The sequence below is a fragment of the Mustela erminea genome, chromosome 4 (assembly GCF_009829155.1).
Source record: "Mustela erminea isolate mMusErm1 chromosome 4, mMusErm1.Pri, whole genome shotgun sequence".
Taxonomy (NCBI): Eukaryota; Metazoa; Chordata; class Mammalia; order Carnivora; family Mustelidae; genus Mustela; species Mustela erminea.
Genome location: NC_045617.1, coordinates 147,048,928 through 147,067,913, shown reverse-complemented (window position 1 = coordinate 147,067,913; position 18,986 = coordinate 147,048,928). Strand labels below are relative to the sequence as shown.

The 18,986-nt window shown below is 40.9% G+C and overlaps 1 protein-coding gene across 2 annotated transcripts; it reads left to right on the top strand.

The window, feature by feature from the left end:
* Positions 1 to 2,827: 2,827 nt before the first annotated feature.
* On the top strand, positions 2,828 to 17,601 carry C4H6orf62 (chromosome 4 C6orf62 homolog). Of its 2 annotated transcripts, none has more exons than XM_032341253.1 (5): positions 2,828 to 2,982; positions 6,595 to 6,771; positions 8,242 to 8,364; positions 13,040 to 13,174; positions 16,186 to 17,601. In XM_032341253.1, exons 1-5 carry the CDS (start codon positions 2,941 to 2,943, stop codon positions 16,309 to 16,311), a joined length of 603 nt encoding a protein of 200 aa, XP_032197144.1. In that variant the 5' UTR covers positions 2,828 to 2,940; the 3' UTR covers positions 16,312 to 17,601. The 2 variants fall into 2 exon arrangements, with proteins under 2 accessions (XP_032197144.1, XP_032197143.1); XM_032341252.1 differs by lacking the exon at positions 2,828 to 2,982 and adding an exon at positions 3,189 to 4,361.
* Positions 17,602 to 18,986: the final 1,385 nt, after the last annotated feature.

Here is an 18,986-nt window from a genome sequence, read left to right as displayed (position 1 = left end):
AAATCTTAAAAAAGAAGAAAAAAAAAAAAAAAAAAAGAAAATCAAAGAGCAGTATTATCCTGGTTTTAAAACCTGGGATGAAATTCTGATATCGTTATTTGAACAGAATCAATCCGCAGAGAATATGTATTTTCCTTATATACTGCTGCAGTTTCCTTCTGTTAAACCTCTAACACTGAGATGACAAGGACAATCAGTAGATTGGAGAGCAGATTACTGTTGGGTTGTCATGTGTGTCTTGGTAGGTTTTTGCTTTGCCCTTCGGATTTTGTCCCCACAAATTTTGTGAGGATGGAGATTCTAGTTTTATTAGCTGCGTGTGCATCCATCCCCCGACTTGTGGAGAACAGAACATCGTCTTGCCAGTTGCAGCCCCCGGACCTCTTCTAACTGGAGATCCCATCTCGTTTTTACTTTTGAATATTGGTCTTACAAGCAAATGTAACCTATATATATTTCTACTGATGAGAATTTATAATCTGCTAGGACAGAAACAAATGTTTGTGGTAGAAAAAAAAGACATGAACCAGTGTTAATTTTTTAAAAATCTTCTTTTGGGGGTAACCAAAAGTTAAAAACTACCCTAAGTCTTCAATTGTGATAATCTACAATTATCATCAGGATGTGACTGCTAAAGTTGACCAGGGAGGCTCTAGCAAAATGTTAGCTTCATCTTATGTTTTCAAGGTTAGCCATAATTTGGAAACCGCAGGAATTTCATCCTTCAATTCGGGACAAGAATTTATATCGAAGAGTGGCTCCCAATTATTCTTTTGGCTCACGGGTGTTAAAAAAAAAAAAAAAAAGGTTATTGCAGGTAATCTATTTTGATTTTTCCAAGGGAATGGCAGTAATTGGAGGACCCAACAGACTTCTAAATTTGACCGCCGTGAGTAGTTCGTAGCGGAGCACAGCTTTGCTTCTGTCGAGTGTTGACCTTTGCTGGTCATTGACCTACAGCTGCGTTATCAGCACACCTGGGCTCCTGGGCCTCCGAAACCAAGGGCGTGCGATTCAGCGAGCGGCAAACGCGCAGAGGTAGCCGGTCCGTCTTTTCCTAAGACGGTGAACCACACAGGGGGCCGGGTCTGAGGTCCCGGCGGATCCCAACAGAAACCGCCTCCCGACACAGGGGGCGAATTCGCGGGTCACAGCGGCCGCGCGCGCTCCAACGGCCTCTCTGACCTTCCCCCGAGCTTGCGGCCCGCCCGCCCCGCCAGCGCACGTGGCGAGGTGGGGACAGAGCCACGTGGGACCAGCGCAGGAGCCTCCCGGCAGCAGCACGCTGCTGACACTCCGGGCGCTGGAGGTCACTCGTCAGCCGGTCGCGGCAAGATCCTGCGGGAGGTTAAACGTCTAGCGCAGAGGGTGACGCAGAAGGTCCCCCGACCTTCCAACGTGCGCTTTCTCTCGCCCCCCCACCCCGCCCCCGCCTTCGCCTACTCCCCGCCCGCAAGCTCTGCGCGGTCTTCACGCCAGACCTATCCGAGGGAACCGCTCAGACCCCGGAAGAGCGATTCCATCCGGGTGCTTTGTCCGAGAGCGAGGAGGGCGTGGCTTTGTGACGAGGGCGCGGGGAGGAGCGAAGAGCCAACTCCCGAGCTGGGACAGCCGGCGGGAGGGGGCGGCGGGCGTACGGGCTGTCCCTTGCCACGCCCCGTGGGCGCCCCATACTGCCCGAGAGGGGAGTCTCTAGCTTCAAACTGCCTTCTGAGGCGGGAGTTTCAACGAAGACGTCTGGTGTCTAAGGCTCCCCCTTTTCCAAGTCTCTTCATACGCTCTCCCCCTGCCCGTCTCTCCTCTCTGCTTGACTGGCACGAAACACTCGCCGCCTCCAGCCTCCCCTCCCCCTCGCTGGGCGCAGGTGGTGGCGGCCCGCGCGCCGCGCAGCCGCAGAGAGCACTGGGCGGTGCCGCGGAGGGGCGTGTGACGCAGCGGCCGTCGCTGCCATTTTAAGTTGTTTGTTCTTGCTTCCCTTCCCAAACACGACTCTGCCCCGGACCCGGGAGGCGCCCGAGGCCGCCGCCGTTTCCGCAGCCAGCGGTTGGTGGGAACGAGGCTGTGCCACCGCGGACGCTCACCCTCCGCTTCGGCTTTTGCCCCTCCGGGTCTCCTCGACCTATCTTCTTGAGAGCCGGAACCCGACCGTGGGGGGAAGAAAGACTCGAGAGCAGATGCTTGAACTGAAATAACTTTATTTTGGGGGGTTTGCTTCGCTGACAGACCCCTTAGCGCAGGGCTCCCCTCCCCTTCCTCCCCTCCCCCTCCGCCGCCAGTACCAATCCTACCCCTCTTTCTCCTCGTTTCTCCTCCTCCTCTCTCTCTCGCCTCCGCCGCCGCCTCCGCGTCCTTCCCTCCGCCGCCGCCCGGGGCGCCGAGCCAGACTATGGGTCCCAGGTGGGGGCTGAGCGGCGGCAGCAGCGCGGGCGGCCCGGTCACAGTGCGCACTGCAGCGGGGATGGAGGGGCTCAGTTGGCTGGTGGTTTTCTCTTGACATGGCTCCTGCCCGTGCCGCGAGCAGCGCCCCCGCCGCCGCCTCCTTTTCTGCCGCCGCCACCGCTCCGCCCGCAGGCTGCGGCTAGAGGGCCCGAACCCCGCCCGAGAGTCGGTCCGTGAGTCCCGGTGTCCGCGGGGACAGGGAGGGGATTTCCCCGTCACCCGCCCCCGCCGCCTCAGTTCCATCCCCTGCCCCCTCGGGAAGCACACTAATGACCCCACCCTAAACTATCCAAACTCGGGAAACATGGTCTGTTCAACGTGAGAGCGAGCTAATCCGGAATCCGGGAACTTAAGGGGTTTTTTTTTTGGGGGGGGTGGGCTGGGCATACTTTCAAAAAAGTAATTAATATTAACACAACTATTTTCTTTTCTTCCTACTGGTCCTTCCCATTTACCCTCTCCCGCCTACTCTACCCGGGCGGGAATTGTTTCCACGATGAAATGAGTGAAAACCCGAGTGATCCTGTGTCTCCCGTGGTGCGAGTGAGTCGCTGCCGCTGAAGGCAAAGGGTGGGGGTGGGACCTGGGGGGGTGGAAGGCAGGTGGTCCCTGGGCACTGCCTGGGATCCGGGAGAAGAACCCGCCACCTTTGCCTCAGCCATGCTCGCAGGAAGATAAGTCGCACTCCCCACGATCTTGAACGGGGGCAGATTCCTAGGGAAGGCTCCCTTGGGGAATGTAGGACTCACTGCAGGGCTGAGGGTGTTGGGATCCCGGGCATTAATCAGGTCTAACCACAGAGCCGGAATAATAATTATATCGTATTTTATACCCCCTTTCTCTCTGCCATCATGATTTTCCATGGCAGCAGCATTAGCAGCCGCCTGAGGGTGAAAATGTGGGTGATGGGGAAGTTGGTAATGACTCCGCTGTTTTTTCTCATGGCTCCTTTGGGCAACAGCTGTCCGCCCCCGGTATACACTGTAGTTGATTGCAGGGAAACCCTGTACCTCTCCCCTTCCTTCTCTACCGATTTTGCACTTTTCTCTTTGCTCACCACCAAGTGTAATCAATAACAAGCACTGACAGTTCATAGCAATAGTGAAATCTGAAATAACTTAAGAATTAATTAGGTACTACGGCCATGGATCTGGCTGGGTAAAATCCAATTGGATATTTCAGTTTCATTCACCTGCCCTGTTTTGGTGTTTTGGGGGGGGTTTGGGGGTTTTTCTTTTTCCCTTTTTCTTTATAATTTTTTTTTTGTTTTAAATTTTGGTATTTGGAAAGCAGGGATCATTACACTTCCCCTTCCCCGTTCCTTCTCATAATCCCTTCTCTAAAGAGGGGTGGGGGGATAAATCCATATGGATTTTAAGGATTGGACTGGTGTTAGCTGTGTTTTATTGCACACCTAAATCCTGATAATAGGCTTTTCATTTCCCCCCAAAGCCTTTATTTTGGCATTTAAGCCAGATGTGTTTTCCAAAAAGTTAGTTCCAAGTATTTTCTCCTCTCTTTCTTTCCTTCCTCCCCTTCCTTTTTCCCATAACCCCAAACGTTATTGTCCAAACATGACTGGACAGCAGCTTTTGTTTCTTGACCCTGTAATATGACAGTCTGCTAATATTGCCAGGAGGTGCAGTTTTTGGGTTACAGTCGTGATTTTTAGCTATTCAATCATATTAGCAGGAAAAAAAAATGACTTGTTTCTGTTGTACTTGAGTCTTAAGAAAAAGTGCCCATAGTTTAGTGACAATTTCCAAAGGCTTTAGTACCACCTGTATTTCAAAATGGGGGACCCAAACTCCCGGAAGAAACAAGCTCTGAACAGACTACGTGCTCAGCTTAGAAAGAAAAAAGAATCTCTAGCTGACCAGTTTGACTTCAAGATGTATATTGCCTTTGTATTCAAGGAGAAGGTAATTTAAAATTCTTAATGTGAATTAGCACAAGTGATTTTTGTAAGTGTATATTAAGTTATTTGTTACCCGTGAAATAACTGCTTATTAGGTTAAAGAGTGGTTGACAGAAGTCTACATGTGTGCTTTAACCTGAACCTTCCCGGGTAGTTCTCTGCCTGTGCAGTTGTGGTATGACTGCGAAGGGAAGGCTCGAGTGCTCCTTGGTTTGGAAATCCTCTGTAAAGCTCGGTAGGGTCCTTTTTTTAGGTGACCTGGGGTGAGCAACATTGTAAAACTTACCATGTAATGTTTCACAAGAAGTTTCATTTATGTGCAGTTACATAGAGAACATACAGCTGAATTTAAAGGCTGTTTATAAAGTGGGATATTTGAAAGTGGTGAATTAGAATCAAAATGTTCACATGCTAAAAGTAAATAGTCTGTTCAGCTTCATGCTAAAAGTACCTTTTCTCGTGGTACATTAGATGAAGTACAGTACTGTTAATTTTTAGGAACAGTTACATACTGAAATGGTTTATTTGTATTTAGAAGTACAATTTATTAAAATTCAAAAGGACCTGAAGGGGAAATTTAAATTTTGGGGGGGGGCTGGCGAACATAATCAGAATTAATTCCACAATTAAATAGCAAGTAATGAGTTGTGAGTAGTCACAGAGGACATGATAAAAGCAGTATATTTCAGCGATCTCTCTTTGACGCGAGATTAGGTTATGAATATAAGGAAATACTACTTTGATTTTTGCACCTAAGTTGTGAGCTAATTTCAGGATAGACATACATTCTTGGTGTGGTATGTACTTAATGTTTGGAAGTTTCCCAAGTATTTATCCCACTCTTAACTCTTCTAGAGGTTATTAGTACAGGCATACCTCGGTTTTACTGTGCTTCACCGTACTGTGTGTGCTCTGTGGATATTTTGGATTTTTGCAAATTGAAGGTTTGTGGCAACCCTGGGTTGATTTAAGTCCATCAGTGTCATTTTCCAACAGCATTTGCTCAGTTTATGTCTCTCTGTCACATTTTGGTAATTCTTGAAATGTTTTAGACTTTTTATTAATGTATTTGTTACAGTGATCTATGATCAGTTACTACAACTTACTGAAATCATGGTGGTTAACATTTCTTAGCATTATTTTTCAATTAAGATATGTATATCATTTTTTTGGACATAATGCTTATTGCACACTTAATAAACTACAGTGTAGGGTAAACATACTTTCTATATGCAATGGGAAACCAAAAGATTAATTCAGCTTCCTATGAGACTGACTTTATTGCTGTGGTCTGGAACTGAACTTGTGGTATCTCCAGGGTATGCCTGTATCTAAGAATGCTCTTAGCAGCTTGAGTATAGATTGTAAAGGGGTTTCAGACTGGTTTGTTTTAGTCATTGTTCCAAGATTGGGTAGTACAGGGAATTTATTTCTCCCATTTTGTCATCTTGTTAATATGTTAACTGCAGGAGTGATACGATCAGGTTTTAATTGAAGATATTAGAATGTAAGTTCACTAGAAATCCAAGACCGAGGCGGTGAGATGAGTTCTTTACATTTATATTAAATACCCCAAGTTGTACTGTCTAGTTCTTTTAACACTGTAAAACCCAGTTTTTACTCCATGAATGGACAGTATGCAGGCAATTGTCCTGAGTAGTTCATGAGTTTTATAACATAAATTGATGAGCACTTGGTCACAAGTAAATTTGAAACTCAATTTGGTAGACTTTTTTTTTTCTTGTTTCATGTATTGACAGTTATTATATAGTATCTAAAGGAGTAATGAAACTTGACCCTTTTAAGGAGTTAAAAAATGTTTAATTTATAAAACTTTGTTTTTTAACTGCTGAGATTTTAATTTAGCTGCATATAGAATCAGTTAAATGAAAGTACATCAAGAGTAAATCCCTTTTTTTTTAAACATTAGGTATGTCTGGTGTTTGTTTCTCATAGTGTTTAAGAAACATTGTTCATAATAAGTTACCTGTTACGGATACCATAATACTATAAAACCATGCAGTAAAACATTCTGATAATAGCTTGTTTGTGTGTGGTTGGGGTAATGGGGCTCAGGGAAGTAAGAGGATCCACCTATTTGAAAATCTATACAAAAATTAACTTGGTTAATAATTTTGCTGAGTTAGTATAAAAGTACCTGATGTTGTAAAGTGAACTGGGTGTTAAAAGACAATGTGCTGTTGGTGGGTTAATACACCTTTTTCCCCCCCTTTTAGAAGAAAAAATCAGCACTTTTTGAAGTGTCTGAGGTTATACCAGTTATGACAAATAATTACGAAGAAAATATCCTGAAAGGTGTGCGAGACTCCAGCTACTCCTTGGAAAGTTCCGTAGAGCTTTTACAAAAGGACGTGGTACAGCTCCATGCTCCTCGATACCAGTCTATGAGAAGGGTAAGTTCCGTTTTTCAGTCTCAGTTTGGTAAGTTTTTGTGAGTTAAACTTGCTCCCCCCGCCCCCCAAGTATGCATACTTGGTCACAAGTCTCTTGTTGACTTAAAATCTTGGGGCGCCTGGGTGTCCCAGCAGGTTAAGCCTCTGCCTTCGGCTCAGGTCATGATCTCAGGGTTCTGGGATCGAGTCCCGCATCAGGCTCTCTGCTCAGCGGGGAGCCTGCTTCCCCCTCTTTCTCTGCCTGCCTCTCTCCCTCTTGTGATCTCTGTCTGTCAAATAAATAAATAAAAAATCTTAAAAAAATTGACTTCAAAATCTTAAAAAAAAAGAAAAAAAAAGTTGGCTTCAGGGGCACCTGGTGGCTCAGTCTGTTAAGCAGCTGCCTTCAGCTCAGGTCTAAAATCTTTTTTCTAAAAAAAAAAAAGTGGACTTCAGGGGCGCCTGGGTGGCTCAGTGGGTTAAGCCTCTGCCTTCGGCTCAGGTCATGGTCTCAGCATCCTGGGATCAAGCCCCATATCAGGCTTTCTGCTCAGCGGGGAGCCTGCTTCCTCCTTTCTCTCTGCCTGCCTCTCTGCCTGCTTGTGATTTCTCTCTCTGTGTCAAATAAATAAATAAAATCTTAAAAAAAAAAAAAAGTTCAGATAAAACATGGATAAGTTTTCCTCTGTGGTATTAATGCTGATAATGGTGTTTGTTATTGCTGGGAATAATATTTTATATTACTCTTCATTAGATTTTTCTTTTGCGGGGAGAGAACTAACATCATGCTTGTTATAAATAAGAAGCTTAAAGTAGAAGGAATTATTGTTCCCAGCTTTATAAACTTCTGTAACTCATTGAAAGTTAAAATGAACATACTTGAACAAGACATCCCCATAATTACTGGGATTGGGGAAGGCTGAAGATAACTATGTACTGGTGTGAAAGAGGTTTATTAACCTTTGAAAATTAATACACTGGACTAGGGTAATAAGGAATAAGAGTGGAAAAATGGTTTTCTGTATTAATAAAAATAGCAATTCAGCTGTAATAAGAATGTGAGTAGTAGAAGACCCCTTTGCTTAAATATTAACTAGGTTCTGATTTCGAAAAATGGAAATAAAAATACAGGGACTTCACAAGAAAAAAAAATCAGCTTTCGTTGTAGTTTTCACCATGTGCTGATTAATTTAGGTCGTAGTGTGAGGAATATTGGACTGGTTGACTGGGTGGACCCTACACGATAAAAATTAGAATCAGACCATGAGCTATTCAGGATAGAGATATATATACATATATATATATATATATATATATATATATATGTATATATATACAGTCCTATTACGTTTTGGTATATAAAATGGTGCATAGTTGACCTTTCATACTTTTGAAATGTTTCTATAGTCAGACCTATAATTCATGACATGTCTTGTTACAGCTTTGTTTCTTTGAAAGTAAAATTTTTTTTTCTTTTTTATCTTTTTGTAGGATGTAATTGGCTGTACTCAGGAGATGGATTTCATTCTTTGGCCTCGGAATGATATTGAAAAAATTGTCTGTCTCCTGTTTTCTAGGTGGAAGGAATCTGATGAGCCTTTTAGGCCTGTTCAGGTATTTTATTCTAAGTGTGGTATGCACTAAGTGAGTAAAAACTCCTGGGATAAAAGCAAACAAATAACTCCTGGGATAGGGCCTAACATAAGAAAAATTTTGGGAATATGCATTATACTAATCAGTTTTTACTTCATGAGTTACTCCCATTTGTTTGACTGTTGTGCTGCAAGAGGAGAAGGCATTGGGGGGCAGAATCTCTTGAGAATGAGTGTGTCTTTAAAATAATGGCCAGAGGGCACCTGGGTGGCTCAGTGGGTTAAGCCGCTGCCTTTGGCTCAGGTCATGATCTCAGGGTCCTGGGATCGAGTCCCACATCCGGCTCTCTGCTCAGCAGGGAGCCTGCTTCCCTCTCTCTCTCTGCCTGCCTCTCTGTCTACTGTGATCTCTCACTGTCAAATAAATAAATAAAATCTTTAAAAAAAAAATAATAAATAAATCTTAAAAAAAAAATTAAAAAATAAAATAAAATAAAATAAAATAATGGCCAGAGAAAATATTTCAGGGTAGATGTTTGTTGATGTGTAGAAGGGCCTATGAATGAAATTGAGAAGATCTCTCCCCTGTACCGTACACACTCCCGAAATAATATACGTAACCATCCGGCTCTCAGAGGAGTCTAGTCTAAGGAATGGCTTAAGAAACCCTTTTCTGGGAGCACCAGGGTGGCGCAGTCACTTAAGGTTGTGATCCCCCAGGGTCCTGGGATCGAGTTCTGCATGGGACTCCCTGTTTAGCAAGGAGTCTGCTTCAGACCCTCCCCACATTCGTGTTCATTCTCTTGGCTCTCAAATAAAATCTTCAAAAAAAGAAAGAAAGAAATAAGGAAAGAAACCCTTTTCCAGGGGTGCCTGGGTGGCTCAGTCGGTTAAATGTCTGCTTCTTCCTCTCCTTCTGCCCCTCCCCCATTCGTTTTCCCATCTCCCCCCCCCAAAAATAAAGTCTTTTAAAAAATAATTTTCCAAAAGTAGATTTGTGTATAAAACTATACAGGAGAGAAGTAAATCTGGTAGTGGTTCTTAAGTAATCTTCCTTCACATTGACTTCTGACTTGACATTTGATGTATTAGTTTCTAGTTTTTAAGAGCATACGCCCAATATGTATGGGCGTATGCTCTTAAAATGATCCTAAATTTATTTATAATACTTTATTTGTATAGGAGAGAGTACTGTAATATCCACCAAAATGTTAGTTGTGGTTAGTTCTAGGTCAGGTGTAGCTCATTTTTCTTTTTTGTTCTGTGCATATGTAGGTATGTACATCTATATTTCATAACTCTACAATGATGATACTTTGGTTTATAATCGGAAACCTAAATAAAGACATTTAAAGATCACTTTAAGCATACTATACTACATATTAGAATGCCTGTTTTAGGCTAATTGCTTAGAAACACGAAAGTTAGGGGCGCCTGGGTGGGTCAGTGGGTTAAGCCATTGCCTTCGGCTCAGGTCATGATCTCAGGGTCCTGGGATCAAGTCCCGCGTCGGTCGGGCTCTCTGCTCAGCGGGGAGCCTTCTTCCCTCTCTCTCTGCTTGCCTCTGCCTACTTGTGATATCTCTCTGTCAAATAAATAAAATCGTTAAAAAAAAAAAAAAAGAAATACGGAAGTTACTGAAAAAATTTTGTGTTCATCTGTACCATGAACCATCTTTATGGTGTTTTTGTGTATGACAGACAAGTTGGTATACTCCCCATGGTAATGTTCCTGCACATCACTCAAATTACTGTTCCTCCTCCTAAGACTCACTTGACAGAAATAAGTTCTAAAGATAACATATAGCCTAAATAGAGGTTGAAAGTATTATATATTTATATCTGTCTTCAATGGGTACTATCTGGCTCATGTGAACATGCTGGAGAATGGAAGTTGGATATAAAAAAGCAAGAAGGCAGGAATGGTAAGGAATGTTTATAGCTGCCAGCGCACGTATTGCATCTCAACTGTAACTGCTCTCCAGAGGCACTCTTAGGATTTTTATTATTATTATTTTTTAATTCCGAAATCTTCATTGGAAAAATTTTAGTCCATCACTCGTTGTATTTTTTAAAATTTCTACTCTATCTTTCCTTCTGAGACATTTGGGATAGTATAATAGTATAATAGTCTTGTCTCAAGTTAAGTTCTAACTTTTGAAATCATGGCTGCTTATTGAGTGTTGCCTGTGCTAGGCTATCTCCTGAATACTTTATATACATTTAATCTTAGTCCTTATAAGAGTTATGTTGATAGGAAGCTCCTTTTCCAAAGGAAGAAACTGAGGCAGAGTTTAGGTAAACAGCCCAAGGTCATGCAGGTAAGTGGCAGTCAAGACATAAATCCTGTAAAGCTTGTGCTCTTAATTTGCTACTCTCTTTGTATTATGCTTTGTATTATGAAAGCCTTAAATTATGGGCAGAATGTAAGCACTGTGTAGGATAAAGGTCATATGGTGTAATTTTAGAGTCCAGCTATAGGAAAGAAGTACACTGTAAAAGATGAATTTACTTCCCCAGTAATTTAAAATAAATGAATATCCTGAATGAGAGGCTTGAAATACAAATAATTTAGTTCTTAAGGCAAGTGAGAAAAGGAAAAGTAAACTTGAAAACTTTTTTTTTGGTCTTGAAGTACGTGAAATGAGATTTAGTAAGAACCACAGTAAAGGTTGTTTTTCAATAATGAGTTTGTGCTATATTCAGGGTATTAGGGAGTACTGGGAGGTATTAAAATATCTCTTATTTCCTCTGTATCCCTAAATGCTCTTGGCTACAAATTAGTTTTTCATCACACTATTCAAATATTTTGTTATTCTGGGCATTGCTTTCATGCCACTTGAATTAAGAGTTTTCTTTTTGGTGTACTATTCCTTCCCGAATCTTTGTATATTCACTAGGGAGACAGAGTAGGAGCCAGGTCGGAGAATGAGGGACAAGTAGATTAACCGATGAGCACAGAGCAGAGCCCAACACTGGGGCTAGATCCCAGGACCCTGAGATCATGATCTGAGCCAAAGTCAGATGCTTAACCAACAGAGCCGCCCGGGATCCCCCTGCAGTATTTTGACTTTGACACAGTAGTGTTTATGTTGGTTCTGTTCCAGGAATGACATTTCCCAAATTACCTTTTCTTAGTGTTTTCCCCAGGGAAAATTACTGTCTTCTTTCAAGGCCTAATCCAAAATCACCTGCTAATACTGTCCATAGTGTCCACTGTGTTTGTTATTTCTCCCTTCTTCACATAGCACTTTGAAGATACCGCATTTCAGGGTTTTACAAATAATGACATCTTATTCTAGGAACGATCTGAATCAAGTTAGGTTTTATATTTGCATGTGCTTGTCCTTTTGGCCAATGTAAGAGCCCCTTAAGGGTGGAATAACCTTATTCATATTTTTTATTTAGTAACATTCCTTTCATATACAAAGAGTGCAATAAATATTTGTGCAAAGGTACAATTGAATATTATTTACACAATTATATGTAGGGATAGTGTATCTTACGGCTTACAAGAAAAGTTGGGTGTTAAAATTCTAGATAGCAGGAACTGATGAATTTTCTATGTTAGTATTTACTGTGGTTTTTGAAATAATGGGAGAATAAAAATGGAGTCAAATGAACAGTTTTTTTTTTTTATGATTCAACAATTCTTAAAGAATTGTTGATTCTTTAAGAGTTCCTTGAATTCCCCAGTAGTCTAGTCATTTCACCCAGCATTTGGTCTCTGCAGACATTTTGTGGGAGGATAGAGTTGATCTTCCTTACGTTAAGAGTAAAAGAGTGTTCTGATTTGGTAATAGTTCTTCATAACTTAATTTTTTTAACCTGAGAAATGTGCATAACATTTTTAAAAAATTCGAGGGGTTCATATATCCTCCACCCCATCTCTGTGAGGACTGGAACTGTATTTCAGGTGTGGGCTTTAAAGCCCACTGTTGCATTCCATTAACTATTCTGATGGGTTGTAACCCATTTATTTTACGGGAGAGGAAGCTGAAGTTTAGAAAAGTTAGGGGATATGTACAAGGTCACATAAGTAGTAAGATGGACAGCTAAGATCCGTGATGGGTGTTCTTTGTAAATAGAAAGGAAGCGGATGTTACTGGCTTAAAGTACTAAGTTGGGAGTCTTGAGCCAAATAGGCTTGAAAAGTCTGGTTTTAGGGACGTCTGGGTGTCTCAGTTGGTTAATCATTCAACCCTTTATTTCAGCTCAAGATACTCATCTTGGGGTCCTGAGATTGGACTCTGCAGGGAGTTTGCTTGAGATATTCTCTCCCTCCCTCGCTCCCTACCCCCCAATCTTCTCCCCCACCTCCATATGTGCACTCTGTCTCCTTCTCTAAAACAAAAACACTTTACAGAATGGCATAAAATCATTGAGAATTAGGGTCTAGTCACTCTGATGAAGTTTTTCTTGGTCAAATTCTATAATGAAGTGGTATCCAGTAGAACATTCTGTGATGAAGGAATACATCTCAATATTACTGTTAAGAATGGTGGCCACTGGCCACATGGGATTATTGAGCATTTGAAATGTGGCTAGAGTTACTGAAGAATTCAATTTTAAATTAACGTTTAGTGAATTAAATTTCTGTAGGCACAGTTGACTCCCATGTTGGACAACATAAGGATGCAAGATGTTTCAGGTGGGATAAGGTCTTTGTAGTTACATGTAAATGTATTTCTGCCTTAGGCCAAATTTGAGTTTCATCACGGTGACTATGAAAAACAGTTTCTGCATGTACTGAGCCGCAAGGACAAGACTGGAATTGTTGTCAACAACCCTAACCAGTCGGTGTTTCTCTTCATTGACAGACAGCACTTGCAGGTAACCCTTGTTTAACTACTTAACAACTTGTTTGAAAAGCTTACTTGTTAGCAAACTGTTTTCTATATATGTTAATTGTGTTTTGCCACTTCAGCACTGCATTAATTTAGAAGTTATTTGAAAACCAAATAGATATCCTGGGCATCACCCTAGAACAGTGGTTCCCAAGTTTTGCTGCATAGTAGAACTACCCGGGAGCTTTTAAATGTCATGATTCTGATAAGCAATAGAGTTTTTAAAATGCCCCTGTAGAGCTTTTCTGATGTACAGTATGGTCAGCAGATCATAACAACAGATTCTTAAATAGGTAGACTCTCATGCCCTACTCCAGTCCTGGTTGGTCAGAGAATCAGTGTTTCGAACAAAATCCTTAGATAGGTAGTAGCACATTATATTTTGAGAAGGTTTGGCCCTAGACCTTTTAAATAGGAAAATCTAAAGGAGCAAGGTATGTCTGTGTTTAGAAGATCCACGTGTGTTTTAAGTAAGCACTTCCAGTTTTAAGCAACCCAGGCATTCCAGATTATTTTTTACTCTCAAGAACGTTTTTTCATTATTATAAACTTGAATATCCTCACTTGGAATTTATAAGATACCTTGTTATTTAACCTTAAAAATAGCATTTTAATTATCATTCATTCAACAAAGGAGTGCCTACTTACTGTGCCTGGCGCTGTACAACAGTGAAGAAGACAGAAATCCTGTCCACGTGGATTCCTACTCCATTGTGGGGGAGGCAGTAGGGCAGAACAGTATGTAATCGGTGAGCACTCAGAGGAAATGGGTGCGGGGTTGTAAGCTGTTGTGTGGGAACCCTGATGGTGCCAGCAGAGGAGGCCTCTATGAAGAGGAGTTGAAGTAAAGGCTTTAGAAGAGTATTTGTGATGCTAATTTTGCCCCCCCCCCTTTTAAAGATTGTATTTATTTGTTTGAAAGAGAGCAAGAACAGGGAGAAGGGCAGAGGGAGGAACAAACTCCCCACTGAGCTGGGGCCTGACATGGGTGGGGGTTGATCCCAGGACCCTGAGATCATAACCTGAGTCAAAGGCAGATAGATGCTTAACCAACTGAGCCACCCAGGTGTCCCTAATTTTGCATTTTAGAGCATGGGTTTATTTTTACTTAGAGTATGTAAGGCAGTAAGAAAACACAAAGGTGAATCATACTGTTGTGTTCAAGGGGCTGAGGACCACTGGGCAAGATCACACACTGACTTTATCTTGTATCTTGCAAAACTGACTCTTGTAAGAAAATGTTAAGTAAATATGTTATAGGTACAAATAAGAGCTGTGGGAATTACAGAAGAAAGTTGACTTCAGTTCGGGGCATTTCATAAAACAGAAAAACCATGACTTGGTTGGGTTTGGGGGTTCTCTTTTCCATTTCTTCTTTACCTTAGCTTTCTTAGTGGTGGATATTTTTAAGTGGCTTTGTTTTTCATTTATAACTACTTGTGTAATTTGAGTAAATTTATTGAGAGAATACTGTATAGCTGGCTATTGACTTATATTATGGAATCCACAGCAAAGACTTTGAGTCTTAGAAGATTTAATAATGACTGTATACTAATGTAGAGACTTCATTTTCCTACAGATACCTAGATCAATAATATATAGAAATGACAGGTGACTTGAAGGAGTTACTTTGTTTAAATAAGTAGTAAGTTGTCTTCTGTTTATATCTAGGTCAGATGTTTTCTGTGCTTTATGAAGGAAATAGCTTCAGTCCTTTTAATGAAAAGAAAATTGTAAGCTCATAAACTAAATTTGCATTGTAGGTAGGGTGACCAGCAGTCTTTCTGTCTGGAATGCCCTGGTTTTTGCACTGATGTCCCAAGTCCTAAAAACCTCAATCCCCAGGGCAAAGTGGGATGGCTGGTGTCACTTTCATTGTAGATGGAATTGGTCTTCAGTGCTCTTAGGTCCCCCTTCTTTCAGGTTCTTCTCTTGATTTCGTAAACCGGAGATGTTGCTGTATTTGTGCTATATAGAAGGCGGGAACTGATAGAGTGGCCAGCCCAGAGCCTGCTACGTACCTGAGGCAAAGAGCTTTACAAGTAGGAGCTCACTTAATCCTCACAACATGTGAGCTATAGGTTTTATTACTCCCTGTTTCATAGGTGAGGAAATCGGGAAACTAAAGAACCTGATCTAGATCATCTAGCAGAGATCTCGTGCCCTTTATTGTAACACAAGATGTGCGAAGAGAGCTAGACCAAATAATTTTGGTGGGCACGTGGGTAGACAGGCACATTGCTGGAGTCTGGATTCTAATCCACATGCAGCCTTCTACTGGCTCTGAAATCTAGGATCAGTAACTTCTGTGAGCATGTTCTTTGTTGAGTAAATGATATGTAAGTTTGTCGGAACATTGAAAATGAAAAAAAAAATGCATCATGTATCAATTCATTACATATATAGACTGCTTTTGCCTTTTTTTAAAGAGGTGCTGTGGTGGAAAGAAGTACTTCGAAGGCGGATCTGGGGATAGCTTCCATTTACTAGCATTCTTTGCCATAAGTCAGATGTGAAATAGTAATGTAGTATCTTTGCTTTCTTCAAGTCCTTTACTCCAGGTTATGCTTCAGTTTTTTCTTTGCTACCTATTTCATACTGTTTCATTCACTTCTACCCTGACCACATTTGTTGTCTTTTCTGTAAATAAACATCACTTCACGCCTCTTTTTGGATCAGTCTCTGTGAAATGCCTTTAAACCTTTCTTTCCATTAACAAGTTGTCCATGGTTGACTTTCAGGACCTTAAATTTTTTGTTTAGAATAAATTCTCTAAACATTTACTTAGTTTATAATGTTTATTCTTTCTGTATTTTATATGGCAAGGTTTTGTCTTCCTGACCAGATTGAGATCCCTGTGGGAACAGACCATAATTTATTTCCTTATTCTATATGCTTTGTTACTGTGTTCTTAAGTGCTTAATATAATTGTGGGAGATTGATTTATGTGACAATTATGTTAAAGCCTTATTAAGATTAAAATTATTCCCCTTTCAGACTCCAAAAAACAAAGCTACAATCTTCAAGTTATGCAGCATCTGCCTCTACCTGCCACAGGAACAGCTTACCCACTGGGCAGTTGGCACCATAGAGGACCACCTCCATCCTTATATGCCAGAATAGAGTGCTGACCAGCAAAATGGACAAGATCACAGAGTGCAGCAGCATTTTTTTTTCTTGTTTTCTTACACTTTATTCTTTCAGAGTTTAAAGAAAATGGACTCATGCACAGAATACTATGCATTTTGAAACTTGTTCATCCTGGATTTTTTTTTTATTTTTTTTTTAATTGTGTCTCAGAACTTAAAAAAAAATTAGGTGTCTTCTGCACGGACTGTGTGAAAGAAGATGCTTTGCATATTTGCTGCACTGCATCAGCGTCTTACTAAAATGTGAAATGAAAGGACTCTTGTACACTGAAATGCTTAAAATGTATCTGAAAGCACAAGGTGATACTTGTTTTTGATGGTCTTTCCATTTGTGCTGGTTTTTGCCTCTTTGACATCTGTCCTCAGTATTTAGAGGGTGAGAGGTGATGGTAAAAGGTATAAATAACATTTGAAAAAACTTAGCTTTGCTATAATCACCGTCGTTCCAGAGCACTGTCAGATTCATTCTAATGACCAGAAGTGGTTGTTTAAAAAAAATACGTATAGATACACAACCACGGGAAAGAAATCTTTAAAAAAAAAAAAAAAAAAAAGCAAGCATCTCATTGTAGGCATTCTTGCCTCATGTTTTACTGGGCCATGTTTGTTTCCTGGTACTCATAAATGTATGTATTTTATTTCCAGATCTCTTTCCCCAAGTTACTGTTATAAGAGTATTCTGCTGAATGTGGATACAGTTTATGCTCATTGAGGCAGATCTGGAGTCTGAAGTAGCTAAAGCAGCTATGAAAGTGAGAAACATACTCATAGCTGCAGACACCGTGATAGGTAGAGGACTTTCCTTTTTTTGTTTTTTTTTTGTTTTGTTTTGTTTTGAAGAGGAGATTTTTTATTACAAAGAAAATCCAGTGAATTGTGCAGAAATACTGGTTTCTACACCATCCTAAAGGAAAACTTATGAGGGTTTTTTGGAGTAGAAAAAAGTTACTAAAGTTGGGATCTTAAATTGTTTAAAAACCATTGAGTGTCAAAGCTCTAAAAGCAGAACTCATATTGTGCAATGAACATAAGGAAAGACTACTGTATAGTTTTTTTGGTTTGTTTTTTTCTTTTTAATGAAGAAAAGCTTTGCTTAAGGGTTGCATACTTTTATGGAGTAAATCTGAATGATCCTACTCCTTTGGAGTAAAACTTAGTGCTTACTGGTTTCCAATTGTATTTAGCTTCTGGTTGGAATTTGAAAAAATGAAAACCTAAATAAAATAGGTGAAAGTTCCCTGACTATTCAGGTGAATACACAAAACTTGAAGTGGTAACTTTTTTTTTCCCAAGTCAATGGGTAGGTGTTACTGATGACCTTGGGGGTTATTTTAGAGTCCATAGTTAAATGGCAAATTCAGAAGGACAGAAATGGCAGGTGGGTTTGTAATTTCAGGACTAAGAATCAAAGACATTTTGTCAGCTTTAACAGTTAGCGGGTTGGCCTTGTTCCTTGCCTCACTGAGGAGAAAATTAGATTTTAAAGTAGGCTCTACACCCAACGTGGGGCTCGAACTCATGACCCCAAAGTCAAGAATCACAGGATTCACTGACTGAGCCAGCTAGGAGCCCTAGAAAAAAATATTCTTTATTTCAAAGGACTCTCACATGTTTTCTCCTCAATTGAAAATTAGAATCTGTTTGAAGCAGTGTCTCTGAATGTTTATTATGGGCAGGTCCTGTTCAAAGCTCTGTTCTTAACAACCGTATGTGGAAAGAGCCACAGATGTTTAGTAACTTGCCCAAGCTCACATCCAGGGTTGGGAAGGATTTAGGACCAGGCTGGCTGGCTCTGCAGAATGCAGGCTTTTAACTGTTCTACTGTATTGTCTTATACATGTTACAAGTCAGGCACTTAAGCAGCCCTTGGTTTTTAAGTTTTTTAGAATAAATTTAGAAAAGATGTAATAGAAAGCTCCTGTATAACCTTTACCCAAGTCTTAGCCACATTTTTTTCCCCACTGTTTTTCTACATATATATATATACATCGCTTCTGAATCATTTGAGAATTTGGTACATCATGCATACATCTTTACTCCTTACCCTCTAGTACTTAGCATATGTCCCAAGTGCAAGGATATTCTTGCATAACCGCAGTAAAGTTACCAAATTCAGGCAGTTTAATTCTGATAAACCTTTATCTGTTGTCCATTTTCCAGTTCTGTTAATCATCCTAATACCCTCAGGTCGTATCGTTCACTATGGGACCCTTGCTGTTGTCAAATCTCTAGTCTCTGTTTAATGACCTTGACATTTTTGAAGAGTAGGCTAATGTTTAAAAATAGAAAGTGTTCCTCATTTTGCATTTGAATGTTTCTTCAGGGTTAAATTTGGGATTACAGAATCTGGCCAGTACCCAATTCAAGTGACTTCACTCCCTTCTCCAGTTAATATCCAGAAATGCACTGTCACTTTGCTCTTGGTTGATGTTAATTTTGATTGGTCAAGGTCGTGTACTGTTTCTGCATTGTATTGTTACTATTTTTCTCCTTGTGACTAGAAGGAATGTAGGCAACATGGACATGCCCTGCTCTTTTTCAGAGCACCACTGATGATTTCTGATTTTTGCTTAACCAGTCTTTACCATGATAGCTGCAAAATCGTAATTATCTACCTCTCCCCTCCACACTGAGCAGCATTCTGTCATA